Source organism: Hibiscus syriacus, unplaced genomic scaffold (assembly GCF_006381635.1).
Source record: "Hibiscus syriacus cultivar Baekdansim isolate YM2019G1 unplaced genomic scaffold, ASM638163v2 tig00110637_pilon, whole genome shotgun sequence".
Lineage (NCBI taxonomy): Eukaryota > Viridiplantae > Streptophyta > Magnoliopsida > Malvales > Malvaceae > Hibiscus > Hibiscus syriacus.
Window position 1 is genome coordinate 1,043,672 of NW_024062808.1, and position 16,031 is coordinate 1,059,702.

The window sequence follows — 16,031 nt, forward strand, 5'->3', positions numbered from 1 at the left end:
AACATCAATTTTTTAACGAAAAATGACGAGTTTGAAATGAATAGTCGAGTGACTATTTTATAATTTTTAATGGTCGAAAAACTCAACAAAATAACATATTATAGTCGGGATCATCTTTTTTTAATCTCTCTATAGCATACTGACATATGCATATACGAGCGGGAAATGCTCACGTGCTGTAACATCAACAATATATGGTTAGTAATTAAATTGTAAAGTTTTAGAATTTGGTGATTTAAAGTGGAATAGATGAATAGTTCAATGATTTATTTGGAAATATTTCCTGAAAGTTGTTAGTAATTATCAAATGAATTAACGAGAAAAATGGTCATTTGACAAGAAATATATTTTCCCTATTGATAAGAATGAATCACGTGGGGGGAGAGTTATCTTCTTCTTCTTCTTGCTTTATTCTTCTCCACCGTGAATCATGGGAGCAAAGGTGAGTTTCTGATTACTTGGTTGTTTGTTGATTTTAAGTATGGGTTTTGATCCTTAGGTGATACTTACGCTTAAGAAAAACTTGAGTTGTCTTAAAATCAAAAGATGAATGCCACAAACCAATAGATGATATTTCCCGACCTGAGAACAATTGAACAAACTCTAGGCACTGTAACTTTGTTCATTGATGGTACCTTAAAGAGGCTTCAAGGTGCCAAATAAAGACATAGTTCTGACCTTTGACCGATTGAACATTGAATAAAATGTTGCAACCTCGTATACACGAATAGGTGCAACTTCTATAACCTTTGCAACCTGCGCAACCAAATTACATGTTTGATTCAGAATATAATTCATTTAGCTTTTCCATTAAGAAAAGAACTGCACCTTAGCCACAGGGGGAAAAAAACGAATGCTCTATTCGGGCATACCACTACCAGTGTTACATTTCAAGCAGAAACTTAATAACTCAGTGATGCATGATTAAGTAATGTCCATGTAATACTAGGTGATCTAAAAATGTGCTTACACAGGCACTGTTTCAGTATTTAAAAGATCTAGCCAAATATCACTCTTTCACAATTTCAGATAGAGGAAAACTAGCTATTGAAAAGACAAATATTGCAATGATACAATTATGTATTCAGTCTAACAATCAAATTGAGCCTCAGCTCAAATAATTCTAGATGTAATCATCCTGCTTTGTACCCCTAAAGTTATATCAACTTTTCCTTTCTATACATGACCTATACATTCATCGACTTGAATTTTCGGTCACATCACATTGTATATTAACATGAGATCAAGCACTACTAGTCCAGTACTAACATGTAATTCCCCTTTTGCTTTGAGTGGTGCAGCAAAAGTAGAGTGGTAAAGTTGTAGAACAAGCTTAAGCAACTTGCCCCCAGTAATCCTTTTTCTGGATATTAGTATCAGGTCAGCAGGCAGTTGTATGAAATTTGTGATCTACTTGCTCAAATTCACCAGCAATATAGGACATGCATAAATGCTACCAAATATGAAAAAAGGAAACAGAGAACATAAAAAATGTTAGTAATTGATCAGACCTGGAAATTGTTGAAAATATAATAAATATGATTTGGGAAATTTTTATTCAAGTCATCAAAAACAGCTTTCACTAGGACAAATATTAATCTAAAAGCAATCCTTTTCTATTATATTTAGCATTAAAGGTTAAAACCATACATGTTTCATGAAGTGCAAGTTTGTAATGCATTTTGGCACAAAGAAAGCATATTAATTGCAAAACAGAAATCAAATAAAATGGAAAAAATTTAATAATAAGCCAAAAAAATACTGAACTTCGCCTCCAAAAGTGGTAAGTTTTCAAGTCCAAAAGAGTTATAGGTCTAATTCCTCATATTAACTAAATATCACAGACTTTCTAAAAGTGTAAGCGTACAAACCAGAGAGTATTGACACATGCAATCAAATTTATTTAACATTATTCGTGCCACATACAGCGTGCATTGCTGAAACGGGAAGCCATCCTCCATGCTGCTGCTGAGCAAGATCAAGCAAAGGAATAACTGCAGATTGCTTGTAGTTGGATGGATAGTGAGACAATATCTCCTTGACCTACATAACAAGTTTGGATTAAGACCATAATCAAATTTGGATTTTAAAAATGTTATAAAATTACTAAGCAACTTAAAATACCTAAAGTAAATTTAAATCTAATTCAACTTCCACACAATTCAAAAGAGATTGATGTAACAAGAGAGAAAAAATATGTATTCTACTCTCATAGAATTCTTCAAATCCATGATACTACGACTCCGACTCCGACGGAAATGATAAAGTTAATTTATTTTCTAATATTTTTCCAAGTATTTAAAAGATCCTTGGAAGGTAATATCCTTATTATATGTTGGACACAAATATCGGGCAAGGATGCTTCAACAAAAATGAAGAGTAGAAGTAGCATAGCTTAGAACAAACAAGCTTTTAAGCAACCATAGTAACAAGCGAATCCTTAAGTTCATATAAGTAATGAAAGCGAAATGAACATCCTTTATCTCAATATCTTAAACTTATTGGATATCGTTAGAGCTCCTCAAATTTTTACCCAATCCCAAAATCCACAATCTACTAATACCTTCAAAATCAAAAGTTTTGCAATCTACAATGATGGAGAAAACATAACCCATAACTCCAATTGCAAACATTTCATTTGAACTGACCTTTGCTTTGTTCGACTCGGAAAATTCCCATGGAAGGTCGGGATTGTTATCTGGGGTATCAAGATGCTGCAGGGGAGGACCCCAAATTCATTCAATCAGCTATTTATTCCCGTAAAGGAAAATCCCCTAAAAATCGGCATTGTAATGTGGAAAGATTGGAACTTACATAGTTCAAGGCAGTGGAGAAAGATCGATATGCCTAAGGAACAGAGAAATGAGATCGAGGAGTAGGAATGGTAAAAAAACTCGAACTCGATAAAATTGAAAATTGAATTTAACGGGACGGGTTCGGAGATGATAAACGGGGACGGGACGGGATAGGGAAAACTCGTTTATGTTAAACGGGGATGGGGACGGGTTTGGTAATCCCTAGTCCGATTACCCACCCCGATTACCTGACCCGATAAATATTAAAAATAATTATTTTTTTATATATAATATTAATAACATATTTTAAATTAACCCTTAAATATTTTTTTATTATTTTTTTCATCCCATATTGCCCAACTTTAAAACATCGTCCCCGCTTCAATTTCTAAAATTTACCTCAATTTTCGCTGTATCATAATATTCTTTTTTTTTCTTTTAATAGTGAAAATAGTGCTTACATTTCTTGTTTGCAATCATGTGTGAACCTTTAATATCTTTTAATAAACAAATATTGTCTAGTTAAATGGGAAAAGTCTGGTTGGTTTACTAGTATTATGCCACTTCCAACAAACGTGTACTTGTTGCAGGGTCCTCGTCCAGTACACCATTACACACCTGAAGCCTACCACTAACATTGGCAAGCTGGAAATTATGTCCAGCATAATTTAAAATCAATGCAACTTGCATATTGTCTTCGTCTCTTCGACAGCAATCCTCATTTTCACCTCGCATTCCAATAATTTCATACAAACTGTCTCCATTACACAAACTTTAACGTTCCTCTAACAAAGCGAAGCATGTGAATTAGCCATATTAAAATCAGCCTCGGGACCTATACCAACATCACGTTCTTCCCTAGCAAATGGAACAACAGCTGCTCTCTAGTATTAAATTCGAAAATTCTAAAAAATTTCGGTTAATTCAAAAATTAATCGAATTAACCGAAATTTATTCGGTTCGGTTAATATTTTCGAAAAAAAAATTGGTTCTATTAACGGTTAAAAAAAATTGGTTAATTCAGTTAATGGTAGTTCGGTCGGTTCGACCACCACATTAATCGAATGGACAACTCTACCGATACCCGTTTAAATAAACGTTTATGCTAAACGGGGGATACCCGTTTCCCCGCGATTTTTCCCGATTACCCGATGGGGATCCCCGTTTAAATCTTCGCGGTTTTTAAACGGGGACGGGTACCGGTTTTTTAAACGGGGACGGGGGACCAATACCCGGCCCGAACCCGGCCCGTTTCCATCCCTATCGAGGAGGTGTTTGGATGAGCAGAAAATGACGGAAATGACGAGAAAGAAACAAAGGGGAATGAATAACTGAGGAGATTGACGGAAAGCTTGATGGATCTCGAGAAAACGTTGGGACGCGAGCCGAGCAAGCATTTTCGAGAACCCAAACTCGAGCAAATACTTAAGTGAACAAAGGGGAGAGAGATTTGGGGAAGAAGGAGAAGAAATTAGAAGCTTTGTATAGCTAACATTTACACTTTGGGTTTATTACTCAACCACGCTAATTGGGCCTATATTATCATCATCGAATATTATTTAATTTATTAAATATTTTTAAACTAATTTATTTAGTTTTTGATTTTATTTAATTACTAATGAAAATTGATTGTATTAGTAGGAAGGAGTAAAATTTGACTCAACTTGAAAAATTATCTTTTAAAATTTTGAGTTATTCGAATCAAGTTATTCCAATTAATTTGAATTATTGAATCAGTTTTCGAGTTCAAATCGAGTTGAAGTTTGAAAATTTTGTATCACTTGAAAAATAAAAATTTTTGCTGCCTATTTTATCAGTTTTGTGATTTAATCCATAATTTTCTTATTCATTCAATTCTTTTGTCATTTTAGACCCATTTTTTATCATGGCTCATTTATAAGCTCGTTTCTTTTTACATTTTAAACATTAACGAATGTAGAGACTATAATAACCTTTGTGGGAGTTATTAGGGAATGTCATTTTTAAAAATTTGAATGGCACACATTTACAGTTTTCTTTGGGTGCATGTTAGTAGGGCTAATGGGATCTGAGTTTTCCAATGCGTTTCTGGTGGTTTTCTATTGGTTTTCTTCTGCTTGTTACCTTTTATGATCTTCTTTTCATTATGAGTGTTGGTACGCTATATTGAAGGAAGCTTTTTGGGGGTACTGCTGGGCAGGCTTTGGAGTTCTTTCCTCCGGTGGTTCGGGATGGGATTCCGATTGTTTAGCCTCCCTATGAGGTTTTTGATGATGGTATTTCAGAATGGAAGTTGTCTTTGGTGGGACAATTCCTTGGAAGTTGTCTTTGGTGGGGCAATTCCTTGGGGATGTGCATAATTTTGCTTATATACAGAGGATTGTGGATAATTTATGGAAGAAGGCTTTGATGGAGCGGGTACTAATTTTTACGTTTTTTCGTTTACTTCTTAATCTTCCCGTGACTGGGTTTTAGAGAATGGACTGTGGTATATTCAAAATAAGTCATTGGTTTTAAGGAAGTGGCAGCTAAGCATGAAGTGTTTAGATTTCTATTTATCTATAATCCCTGTTTGGGTCCAACTTTATAACGTGCCATTGGAGCTTTATTCGCGAACTGGGTTAACTTACATAGCGAGTGCGTTAGGTATTCCTCTCTCTATGGATTCTGTTATTGCATCTAAAACGAGATTGGAATATGCTAAGATTTGCATTGAAATAGGGGTGAATGATCAGATTCCTAAATATGTGGATGTAGTGGTGAAGGATGGGTTAGCCATTTTGATTCGTGTTGTGGTTCCCTGGTTACCTTATTGTTGTAGAATGTGTAATGTCTTTGGGAATAGTGAGAAGGGATATAATGTGGTTTAAAAATATGCTTCGCGTTGTGGCATAGGTTTGGAGGAAGAAAGGTGTTGTTTTAGCTTAGTGTGTTGAAGCTACTGTTGTGGGAGGTGTTGAGGCATTGCAGGAACTTGTTCTTGATATTGGTGAGGGGCTGGAGCATTGGGTTAGTTCTCTGGTGGAGGAATTGGTTGTTAATTTAGTTGAAGAAACTAATGCTCTTTGTGAGTCTAATGCAATATTGGCTGCTGATAAGGGTGAGAAAGATTTTTCTGTTTTGCAAGCTTCTTCGAGCGAAGAAGAAAGCCAAAGGGAGGGGTAAAGATAAAAATAAAATTGTTGGTTCTTCGAATTGTTTTGAGTTGTTGGTGACAACTGCTGGTATGGAGGGTGCTAGGAAGCCTAGAGTTGCTTCCATGGGTGTTGTTGTAATTCTGTTGTGGGAGTTGTTGTAGGGGATTAAGTCTTTATCCTTGCTCAATGATAGTTTGCTTTTGGAATGTCAGGGGTTTTAATAATCCCTTAAAGCAATCTTGAATTTTTTCAAGGCTTGGTAAATATAATGTGGATGTTGTTTGTCTTATGGAGACCCGTGTGAAGGTTGTTAATGTTGATAGATTGATTGCTTTTTTTATGTGGATTGGGAGTGTTATTCCAATCATAAGAGTATTGAGAATGTGAGACTGTGGGTTTTTTTGGAGGAAAAGTTTAGTATTTTGCTGTTTGAAAAGTTTTTTATCAGTCTTTGTCTATTGTTGGTGAGGTTTGTGGGCATATGTGTGTTATAACTGATGTTTATGGATGTAATAATGGGAATGATAGACGAAATCTTTGGAGGCAGTTGGAGAGCATGGTGGGGTTGTCTTATTGGTTGATTGGAGGGGATTTTAATGTCATTGCTAGTGTAGAGGAAAACTCTGATTTTGATATGATAAGATCTTATGACTTTGCTTATATGAAAGCTTTTCGGGGTTGTATGAATTCTTTGGTTTTAATACATCATCATTTTGTGGGGCCTCTGTTTACTTGGTCTAATAGGTAGGAGGTGAATTATTTGGCTCGAAATCTTGATAGAGTGTTAATTAATACTCGGTGGCTTGAAGATTTTCCTGATTCTTTTGTTGAGTTCAAGGCTCATGGGGTGTCTGATCACTATTATGCTATGGTTTCATTTTTCTAAAGAGAAATAGGTTGATAGGCCTAAGCCTTTTAAATTTTTTAATTGTTGGATTGTCCACAGTGAGTTTAAGGATATTTTGAATGAGTCTTGGCAGCTTGAAGTGACTGGTAGTGTTATGCACTGGTTGCTTGTTAAATTGAAAAGACTCAAGCCGCGGCTTAAGGAGCTTAACAGATTTTTTCCTGATATCTCTAGGAGGGTTAAGGCTAAGAGAGATCATCTTGAGCAGATGTAACTTTTGAATCTTTTGTATGTTGGGAGTAATTTGGTGGATGAGCGGATTATTCAAGAAGAGCTTCGTGACTTGGAGGTGGCTGAAGCTTCGTTTTATAAGCAGGAAGCTAAAGTTCACTGGATTCGGGAGGGGGGTAGAAGTACTAATTTTTTTCACTCTACTGTGTTGGGGAAGATAAAGAAAAATACTATCAGATTGCTATATACTGAAGTGGTATTCGGTTGGATACTTTTGAGGCATTTCTGCTAAGATGGTGCGCTTTTATACTGAGCTTATTGGTGTTGAGAATGCAGTGGTCAAAGGTTGTTCAATGGAGCTTCTTAAGGATTTGTTGGATTATGAGTTACCTCTGGGGACTGCTGATGTTTTATTGACAGAGGTTTCTACTAAGGAAATTAAGTCATTGTTGTTTAAGCAGGGGAACCAGAAAAGCCCAAGGCCTGATGGGTACACTATTTTTTTCAAGGTGGTTTGGGATATTATGAATGATGATTTTCTTGCTGTTATTAGGGAGTTTTTTCCAGTATGGGTCTTTTCTTCCTACTTTTAATGCTACAACAATTGTGTTGGTTCCTAAGTCTCCTAATGTGAGTATGGCTAGGGATTTTCACCATATTTCTTGTTGCTCAGTAGTGTATAAAACTTTTACTGGTATTCTTGTGAATCGTTTGGCAATTTATTTTCAGATATGATTTTACCAAATCAATATGCTTTTATTAAGGGGCGTAACATTGTTGATAATACTTTGTTAACTCAAGAGGTTATTAGGGGTTATTCTCGTAGTTCTCTTTCTCCTAGGTGTGCTGTTAAAATTGATTTAAGGAAGGCTTTTGATTCTGTTAGTTGGGATTTTCTTATGAAAATACTTGATTCTCTGGGGTTGCCTGAGGTGTTTAGGGGTTGGATCAAAGCTTGTGTTACTGGTGCTCGTTTTTTATTGCTTTTAATTGGAGTTTAGTGTGTTATTTTAATGGGAGAAGGGGATAAGACAGGGTGACCCGTTATCCCCTTACCTTTTTGTTATGGACATGAACGTGCTTTCCCATTTGTTAAATGTTGCTGCTAATGATGGTTTATTTCGTTTTCATCCTAAGTGTAAGAGATTCTCTCTTACACATCTTAGTTTTGCTGAAGACTTGCTTATTTTTTGTCATAGAACTGGGAATTCAGTTTTGGGGGGTTTTTAGGGTTCTTTTATTATTTTATGAAATGCTTGGATTGTAGCTTAATGTGGGAAAGTTTGAGTTATTTGCTTGTGGGGTGCAGGAGCATGTTTTGTGTAGAGTGCAGGCTGCCACTGGTTTTAAGTTGGGAAAGTTTCCTGTTAGGTACCTTGGAGTGCCTTTAGTTACTAGGAAATTAACTGCAAAAGACTGTTTTCCTTTGATTGAAAAGATTAAAAACAAGCTGGGGTTGTGGTCTAAGAGGAAATTGAGTTATGGTGGTAGGTTACAACTTATCTAGTTTGTTTTGTTTAGTATTTCTAGTTTTTGTTGTAGGCAGTTGGTTTTGCCAAATAAGGTAATTCGACAGGTTGAGTAGCTTTGTATGAGGTTTTTTTTGAAGGGTGATGACTTGCCAACTAGGGGAGCTAAGGTTAATTGGCAGCAAATGTGTTGGTTAGAGTATGAGGGGGTTTAGGCTTGAAGAGCTTACGTTGTTGGAATAAGGTTTGATGTTTTCTTCTGACTAAGAATATTTTAGCTAGTGTTGGTTCCTTTTAGGTGGCATGGGTCAAATAGTATGTTTTGAAAGGGGTTGGTTTTTGTGATGTTAGTTACAAGCCTTAGCTTAACTGGATATTAAGAAAGCTTCTTAAGCTTAGGAATAAGGCGGTTGGTCTGTTAGCTAATGTGGAGGCTTGAGATGTGGTGAAAAGCAGTTGGGTTTATGAGAGAATTAAAGATAGGAATGAGAAAGTTCTGTGGGAAGGTCTTCTCTGGTTCCCTTTGCATATTCCTAAAATGTCAATTGTTGCTTGGATGGTTGTTTTGAATAGGTTGCCTACTAAAGACAAGCTCATTCGCATGAGATTGGAGTCGGATGTGAGTTGTGGTATTTGTGATGATGAGTTAGAAAGCAGGGATCATTTGTTCAATAAGTGTGTTTTTGCTTGTGGAGTTTGGAATATAGTTATACAGACTTGTAGGTTGCCTAGCAGTTCACTGTGCTGGAACAAAGTTTTGGCTTGGGCAGTTGTTAATTTCAAAGGGAAGTCTTTGCTTGTCTGTTTCATGAAGTTGGCTTGGACTTGTTTTCTATATTTTGTTTGGGAAAAGCGGAATTTTAGGTGCTTTAGGGATGCTCTCGTTTAGTTAAAGAGATTTTTTAATGCATTAGGATGATTGTTTGTGCTAAATTGCGGGTTTGTTGTATTAATAAGCTTGATAGAGTTAATTTGCAGCTTTGTCTTGACTGGGGGATTTGTTGATTTTCTTTTTCCTTTGCTGCTGGGTTGATAGAGTTATTGTTTTGGCTTGGGCAATTGTTAATTTCAAAAGGAAATCTTTGCTTGTTTGTATCTTGAAGTTGGCTTGGACTTGTTTTCTATATTTTGTTTAGGAAAAGCAGAATTTTAGGTGCTTTAGGGATGCTCTCGTTTAGTTGAAGAGATTTTTGAATGCATTAGGATGACTGTTTGTGCTAAATTGCAGGGTTGTTGTATTAACAAGCTTGATAGAGTTAATTTGCAGCTTTTTCTTCACTGGGGGATTTGTTGATTTTCTTTTTCCTTTGCTACTGGGTTGATAGAGTTATTGATTTGACTGCTTAATTGTTGAGGAGTGTGGATTCATGGGGACAGAAGGTTCACTGAATAGTCTCCTATTTAGAGTTTGTTCTCTTGCTTTTCATCATGTTGAAGGTTTTGTTATTTACATGATTATTTTTCAGGTTTTTGATACTGGAAATAACTTGGATTTTAGATTTGTTTGATGTTTAGTTTGATGTCAACAGGGTTGACAGCTTGGTGTTCCTTTTGTAGTAGGTGTTCATGCTTTCTTTTGGGTAATAAAATTTGAAATTATCCACACAAAGAAAAAAAGAATATAGAGATTGAATTATACGGTGAAATTTGGAATTTAAAGATTGTATTTTATTGTTGTTTTGAATGTTATAGGATTTATTTAGTTGATTTTGTTTGAATTATGAATATATAATCAAACATATTCGCGAACATTAAATGAATAAAATATTAAAAGTTTAAATGAATATGACACAATTTTATTCGTTTGAAAATCTATTTTTGATTGTGATAGTGATAGTATTATGACCTTTTGAAAGTTACTTTTCTTGATGGATTTTATTTTCTTATTTATGGCTTTTTTTAAGAGACTTAACGATTTCAACAAATAAAATAACGACTATTTAAAATAAAAAATCGATTATCGATAGCTTTAAGAGTAAAATATTCTTAAATAACCCTAACAAAACTTGTATTTTTTTATTAATTTAGGGTAGCTATAAGGCACATAATACTTTTAACCATTAACCATTTGATAGTATGTATTCTAAAAATATTTTTAATCATTTGACATTTAGCACTTGTACCTCTAACATAATATTGAACCCGAGACCTTATAATAACAATAATTTTTTTTATCACCAAAATCGTTTGACTCGTATTCAAAAACTTATTTTTAAATAGATGCAATAATTTATATATTTATAAAATTTGAATTTCATAGGACATTTTTATACCTCACCAAATTTACTTTTTATATTATTCAAATCTGCTTAACTGCCAATCATATTTAACTACTTAAAGTTTGAATTTAAAAACCCTTAAAATACTAAAACGTCTAATTAATTATCAGTTAATTTAACAAACTAAAAATTGGTTTAATAATATTATTTTAATATTTTATCAGTTAATTTAATAAATTATAAGATGAAATTAAAAAAGTATTTATAACACTAAAATTAAATTAATTTTACTCGTTTGATAGTTGATGATTTTACCCAAAAATACCCAAATATTACAATATTACCTTTTAGACATTGTTTTCTCAAATTTTACCTATCTAGCACCCTTTATAATAAGGCGCGTTACGTGAAACACTCATTTATTTTGGTGGACCGAAGACATGTTTCCTGAAACGTGTATTTCAAGAAAATGTTGCCATGACACCACATGGGAAGGCGCGTTTCAAAAGGTGCGCCTTCCAAGATTTTCTTGCTACATCAAATTCTCTAAAAGCGTCCTAAAAATTACTTTAAAAAATTAAAAAATTAAAAAATAAAACTATAGGGACTAACATTGTAATTTAATACATATTAATTCTATGAGTTGAAGAGCTTAGGAGTTAATTTATATAGACATATTGGAGTGTTTAGGTCATGTTTCTTGATAATGTGAGATAAAAGCTAAAAAGTGTATTCCTTTAACATTTTTATCTATATATCTAATGAATCTACTTATATACTATTGTTAAATTACATTAGGTTAATATTTATTATTAAGGTTTTTTATTAATTAAGATTAAATGGATTGACAATAATATCTAATACATACACTACATCAAAATTGTTCTACAGCGGCGTTTTTAGTGGCGTTTTATGAGTAAACGCTACTAATTTTAAACATATAGCGGCGTTTACATAGCAAATGCCACAAAATGGTAACTTTAGCATAAAAACGCCGCAATAGGTTCATCGATAGTGGCGTTTTTTCAACAAACGCCGCAAAAGAGTAGTACTTTAGTGGCGTTTTTATACAAACGCCGCTAAAGATTCGTAATTTAGTGGCATTTTTATACAAACGCCGCTATAGAATTGTACTTTAGTGGTGTTTTTATACAAACGTCGTTATACACATGTACTATAGTGGCGTTTGTAAACACAAACGCCGCTAAAGACTCATAATTTAGTGGCGTTTTTATCCAAACGCCGCTAAAGACTCATACTTTAGTGGCGTTTTTATCCAAACGCCGCTAAAGACTCATACTTTAGTGGCGTTTTTATACAAACTCCGCTAAAGACGCGTACTTTAGTGGCATTTTTATTCAAACGCCATTATACACTTGTACTATAGTGGCGTTTGTGTTTACAAACGTCGCTAAAGACTCGTAATTTAGTGGCATTTTTATACAAACGCTGCTAAAGACTCGTACTTTATTGACATTTTTATACAAACGCCGCTAAAGACTCGTACTTTAGTGGCGTTTTTATTCAAACGCCGTTATACACTTGTACTATAGTGGCGTTTGTGTTTACAAACGCCGCAAGTTTACAAATTTTAAGTGTCGCGCCCTTTAACCTTTTTTTCATTTTTTTCCCTTTCAAGCATTTTTCAATCCCGCCGTTTACCCAAAATGTTGAGACTGAAACCCAGGCTAACGCCAATCCTCTCGCTTCCTTCATCTCATTTCCTTCGCCCTCCCTTATCAAAACCAAGCTTCTTTTCCATTGCTTCGCTTCCCCAAACTCTCCCAACGTCTTCTTATTCCCTCCCTCATGAACCTGTTCCTTTGCTTAACAGTGCCGCTACTTTCATTTATGATAAACTCTCCCAACGTCTTCTTATTCCCTCCCTCATGAACCTGTTCATTTGATATAAAGATAAAAAAATTAAGGAATACACATTTTAGCTTTTATCTCACATTGTCAAAAAAATATAACCTAAACACTTCAATATACATATATAAACTAACCCGTTATATTCTTAAACTCATAGAACTAATATGTAGTAAATTACGATATTAGATCCTATAGTTTTATTTTCAATTTTTTTAAAACATATTTTTTTAATATTCTTTTAACCCCTAGAAGGAACACCCCTTGAAACGTGTCTTCGTGATGCCATGTTAACATTTTCTTTAGAAAACGTGCTTCAGGAAACAGGAAATGTGCCCTCAGTCCACCTAAGCAGTTCTTATTATAAATTAGATAATAACTGACAGGTAGTATTATAATATTAACTTACAAGTAATATTATAATATTTGGGTGATTATCGGGTAAAAATGCCCTTATAGTTATAAAAAAACTAAATTAAATAAGAAAGAAAGAAAAAGAATTGGGTGATTATCGGGTAAAAATGCCCTTATAGTTATAAAAAAAACTAAATTAAATAAGAAAGAAAGAAAAAGAAAGCAAGAGAAATCAATGGTTTATTTTAAACTCATAGAATTAATATGTAGTAAATTACGATATTAGATCCTATAGTTTTATTTTCAATTTTTTTAAAACATATTTTTTTAATATTCCTTTAAGCCCTAGAAGGAACACCACTTGAAACGTATCTTCGTGATGCCATGTTAACATTTTCTTTAAAAAACGTGCTTCAGGAAACAGGAAACGTGTCCACCTAAACAGATCTTATTATAAATTAGATAATAACTGACAGGTAATATTATAATATTAACTTATAATATTTGGGTGATTGTCGGGTAAAAATGCCCTTATAGTTATAAAAAAACTAAATTAAATAGGAAAGAAAGAAAAAGAAAGCAAGAGAAATCAATGGTCATAAAAAGTTGCATATATTGAAGTAGTTACATGTTCTGCAAGATAACATGAAATGGAAGGCAATCTTATAAGGCCCTTCCCATTTATTCATCGACGACAAAATCCATGGCGGACAAAGCTCTACCACTCTTTTATTACTTGCTACTTAAGTTAGCTACATGATTGGGACATGCATTACATTGGCTTTGGTTTTAAGCTTCGTCCCTCCTCTCGGACCTTGAAGAAGTGAAGAAATAGGTGTCTTGGTTGTTAAACTTGACCTTCCTTGCATCTTCCCTCGAGATCTGATACGACGCCGCCACGACTTCCTCCGGGAGTGCTCGGATGGCGGAGACTTGTCCAGCCATCGGGGTGTGGGTGGCCTCGGAGTTGGTGAAGAAGGAAACCCATTCGGCTCCTTCGCTGCCTGCTCGTTTCATGAAGGCGAAGTTTTGCGGCACCGTCAGTAGCTGCCCTTGCTCAAGGTTATCGTCGAAGACGGTGTCGCCGTTTTGGTTCACCACCTGGATTCTGGCTTGGCCTTTTAACATGTAGAGTATCTTGTGGGCATTGATGCACCATTGTGGAACGGTCCCAGCTCTCTGCTTAGAGTAGATACAGTGTTAAATGTTATATGATTCATTATTTGATTGAAATTTGAAAGTGAATAGATTTTTGTATAGCTTACGTTGTAGAGAACGCCTCTCTCGGCGCTGAGGCCGAGTGCTTGGAGGATGGGGAGGTTGTATCTGTTGAGAGTAGAGATACGACCGGCTTGAGGGTTCAAAATGTCGGCACGTTCAGGGTCGGCGATGTTCTCCTTCACTCTCATGGCGCAGAATGTTTCCTCAAGGCCGTTGCCTCTTCCGCCGCGGTGGTGTTCACGGCTTCTTTCCTCTTCTCGGCGCTCTTCGCGCTCTTCCTCCTCCATTCTGGGTGGTGAAACCACTTCGAGTCTTTCCTTGAGTCTGATGATGCTGCCTTTGTTTCCTCGGACCTCTTGGAGTTTCCTAATGAGGCTAGTGTCGACGTTGAAAGCTTGAGCCAAGAACTCTCTGTCGAAGGCGCACAGAAGGTTGTTGCAGGAAGAGCTTTGCTGCTCGCGGCGGGGACTCTCCCTCCGGCTCCGGCTGGGGTTGTCTTGTTCTTCATCTTCTTCCTCTTCCATCTCCTCCTTCTCACTTCTACTTCCCTGCATCTGCTGCTGTGCAAATCTCCTTAGTCTTCTCTGTTCCTCTTCTGGGTTACCAGCAAGATGGAATCTCTACAACATTACACAAATCGATCATAAAAAATGTTAAAACTGTTAAAAACTCGAAATTTCGATTTTTGATACTATGAATGAGTGAAAGAGAGTTTATATATGTACTCTAGGATTCTGGTCGAGCTGATTAGCGCTGTTGGCAGTGTGAAGGAGGTTGACAGTGACAAGGCGGTCATTGCCATCATTGTAGAACCAATGCACGACGCCTGCCGGCAATGCGATGACGTCGCCCTGGCGGAGCCGCCGGATCTTCTGGTGCTGATCCTGGAATCTTCTAGGGCTTTCCTGCCCTTGTCCTTGCTGTGATTCCTGGAATGTTTCAGCACATCCAGGCATCACAGTGCCTTGAATACCCCTTCCTGTAAAACATTATTTATAGCGACGATAATCACACTAGTGACGGATTGCTCTAATTTTAGAGTCGGTTTTTAGGTTAATTTTTAGTACCTTGGACAATGTAGACAAGCTGAGGAGCATTGGTGAAGGAAGGCAAGACAAGGCCATTAGGTTCAACGTTTTGCCTTAGAACCGACACGCCAGCACAACTGAGCTGCTGGCTGTTGGGGTTCCACCACTCGGTGGTGCCGGCTTCCGATCGGATTCGGGACGTTGGCTCGATGGAGTTGAGCCTATTGATTTGGCACTCGTTTTGGGACCGGAACTGCTGCTCCGACCAGGGGTGAGATAAGCAGCCATTGAAGAGCAGAAGGAGGGAAAGTGAAAGAGAGAACAAAGAAGGGTTATTCGCCATTTGTAAGTATTTTGTGATGAGGAGAGTAGATGGGATTGGGGTATTTATAGAAGGAGGAGGTCAGGGTTTTTTCGACACTCTTCAATTTGCATGGCTTATTGGTGTTAATGGCTTACACGTCACTACATCAAGTAGGGCAGGTGGCTCAATGTGTCACTGAAAACCTACAAAATCATCTACCTCAAAGAACAACCATCCAAAAACTCATTTATCGACTTATTCATTTATGTTCGTATAGAAACTCGTTTAATGACTCATTTAGAAGTTAATTTTTTTTTTTACATTTTAAAAATTGGTGAATGTAGGAACTAATTAAACACATGATAAAATTTGGAATTTAAAGATTGTATTTATTGTTGTTGTGATTTATTTAGTTGGTTTTGTTTGATTTATATATATATAATCAAACATGTTTGCCAACCCTAAATAAATAAAATATTAAAATATAACGAAAACGAACCGAATACGAGCAACTTTAGAAACAAACAAATGAATACGATGATTTCACAAAAAATGGAAAATAGGATTATATAGTTTAT

At 35.7% G+C, this 16,031-nt stretch overlaps 2 protein-coding genes across 2 annotated transcripts; both read right to left on the bottom strand.

Annotated features, from left to right (window-relative positions):
* Positions 1-495: 495 nt before the first annotated feature.
* LOC120136844 (NADH dehydrogenase [ubiquinone] flavoprotein 2, mitochondrial-like) lies at positions 496-4,269 on the bottom strand. The gene is made up of 6 exons (XM_039152792.1): positions 4,127-4,269; positions 2,815-2,847; positions 2,649-2,714; positions 1,927-2,043; positions 679-756; positions 496-582 (listed from the first exon to the last, which is right to left on the bottom strand). Exons 1-6 carry the CDS (start codon positions 4,190-4,192, stop codon positions 496-498), a joined length of 447 nt encoding a protein of 148 aa, XP_039008723.1. The 5' UTR covers positions 4,193-4,269.
* A 9,359-nt stretch (positions 4,270-13,628) lies between these two features.
* Positions 13,629-15,492, bottom strand: LOC120136765 (legumin A-like). The gene is made up of 4 exons (XM_039152731.1): positions 15,189-15,492; positions 14,847-15,100; positions 14,166-14,741; positions 13,629-14,079 (listed from the first exon to the last, which is right to left on the bottom strand). The coding sequence occupies exons 1-4, from the start codon at positions 15,490-15,492 to the stop codon at positions 13,690-13,692; spliced, it is 1,524 nt and encodes a 507-aa protein (XP_039008662.1). The 3' UTR covers positions 13,629-13,689.
* Between the last annotated feature and the right edge of the window lie 539 nt (positions 15,493-16,031).

Excerpts from the sequence above, each read along its gene's own strand:
- LOC120136765 (XM_039152731.1), bottom strand. The coding sequence starts at position 15,492 with ATGGCGAATAACCCTTCTTTGTTCTCTCTTTCACTTTCCCTCCTTCTG. Across the intron at positions 14,742-14,846 it reads AGCTCGACCAGAATCCTAGA|AGATTCCATCTTGCTGGTAA; the intron begins GTACATATATAA and ends GTAATGTTGTAG. Across the intron at positions 14,080-14,165 it reads AGAGAGGCGTTCTCTACAAC|AGAGCTGGGACCGTTCCACA; the intron begins GTAAGCTATACA and ends TACTCTAAGCAG.
- LOC120136844 (XM_039152792.1), bottom strand. The coding sequence starts at position 4,192 with ATGCTTGCTCGGCTCGCGTCCCAACGTTTTCTCGAGATCCATCAAGCT. Across the intron at positions 2,848-4,126 it reads CTTTCCGTCAATCTCCTCAG|GCATATCGATCTTTCTCCAC; the intron begins TTATTCATTCCC and ends TCTGTTCCTTAG. Across the intron at positions 757-1,926 it reads CCGTTTCAGCAATGCACGCT|GTTGCAAAGGTTATAGAAGT; the intron begins GTATGTGGCACG and ends TTGGTTGCGCAG.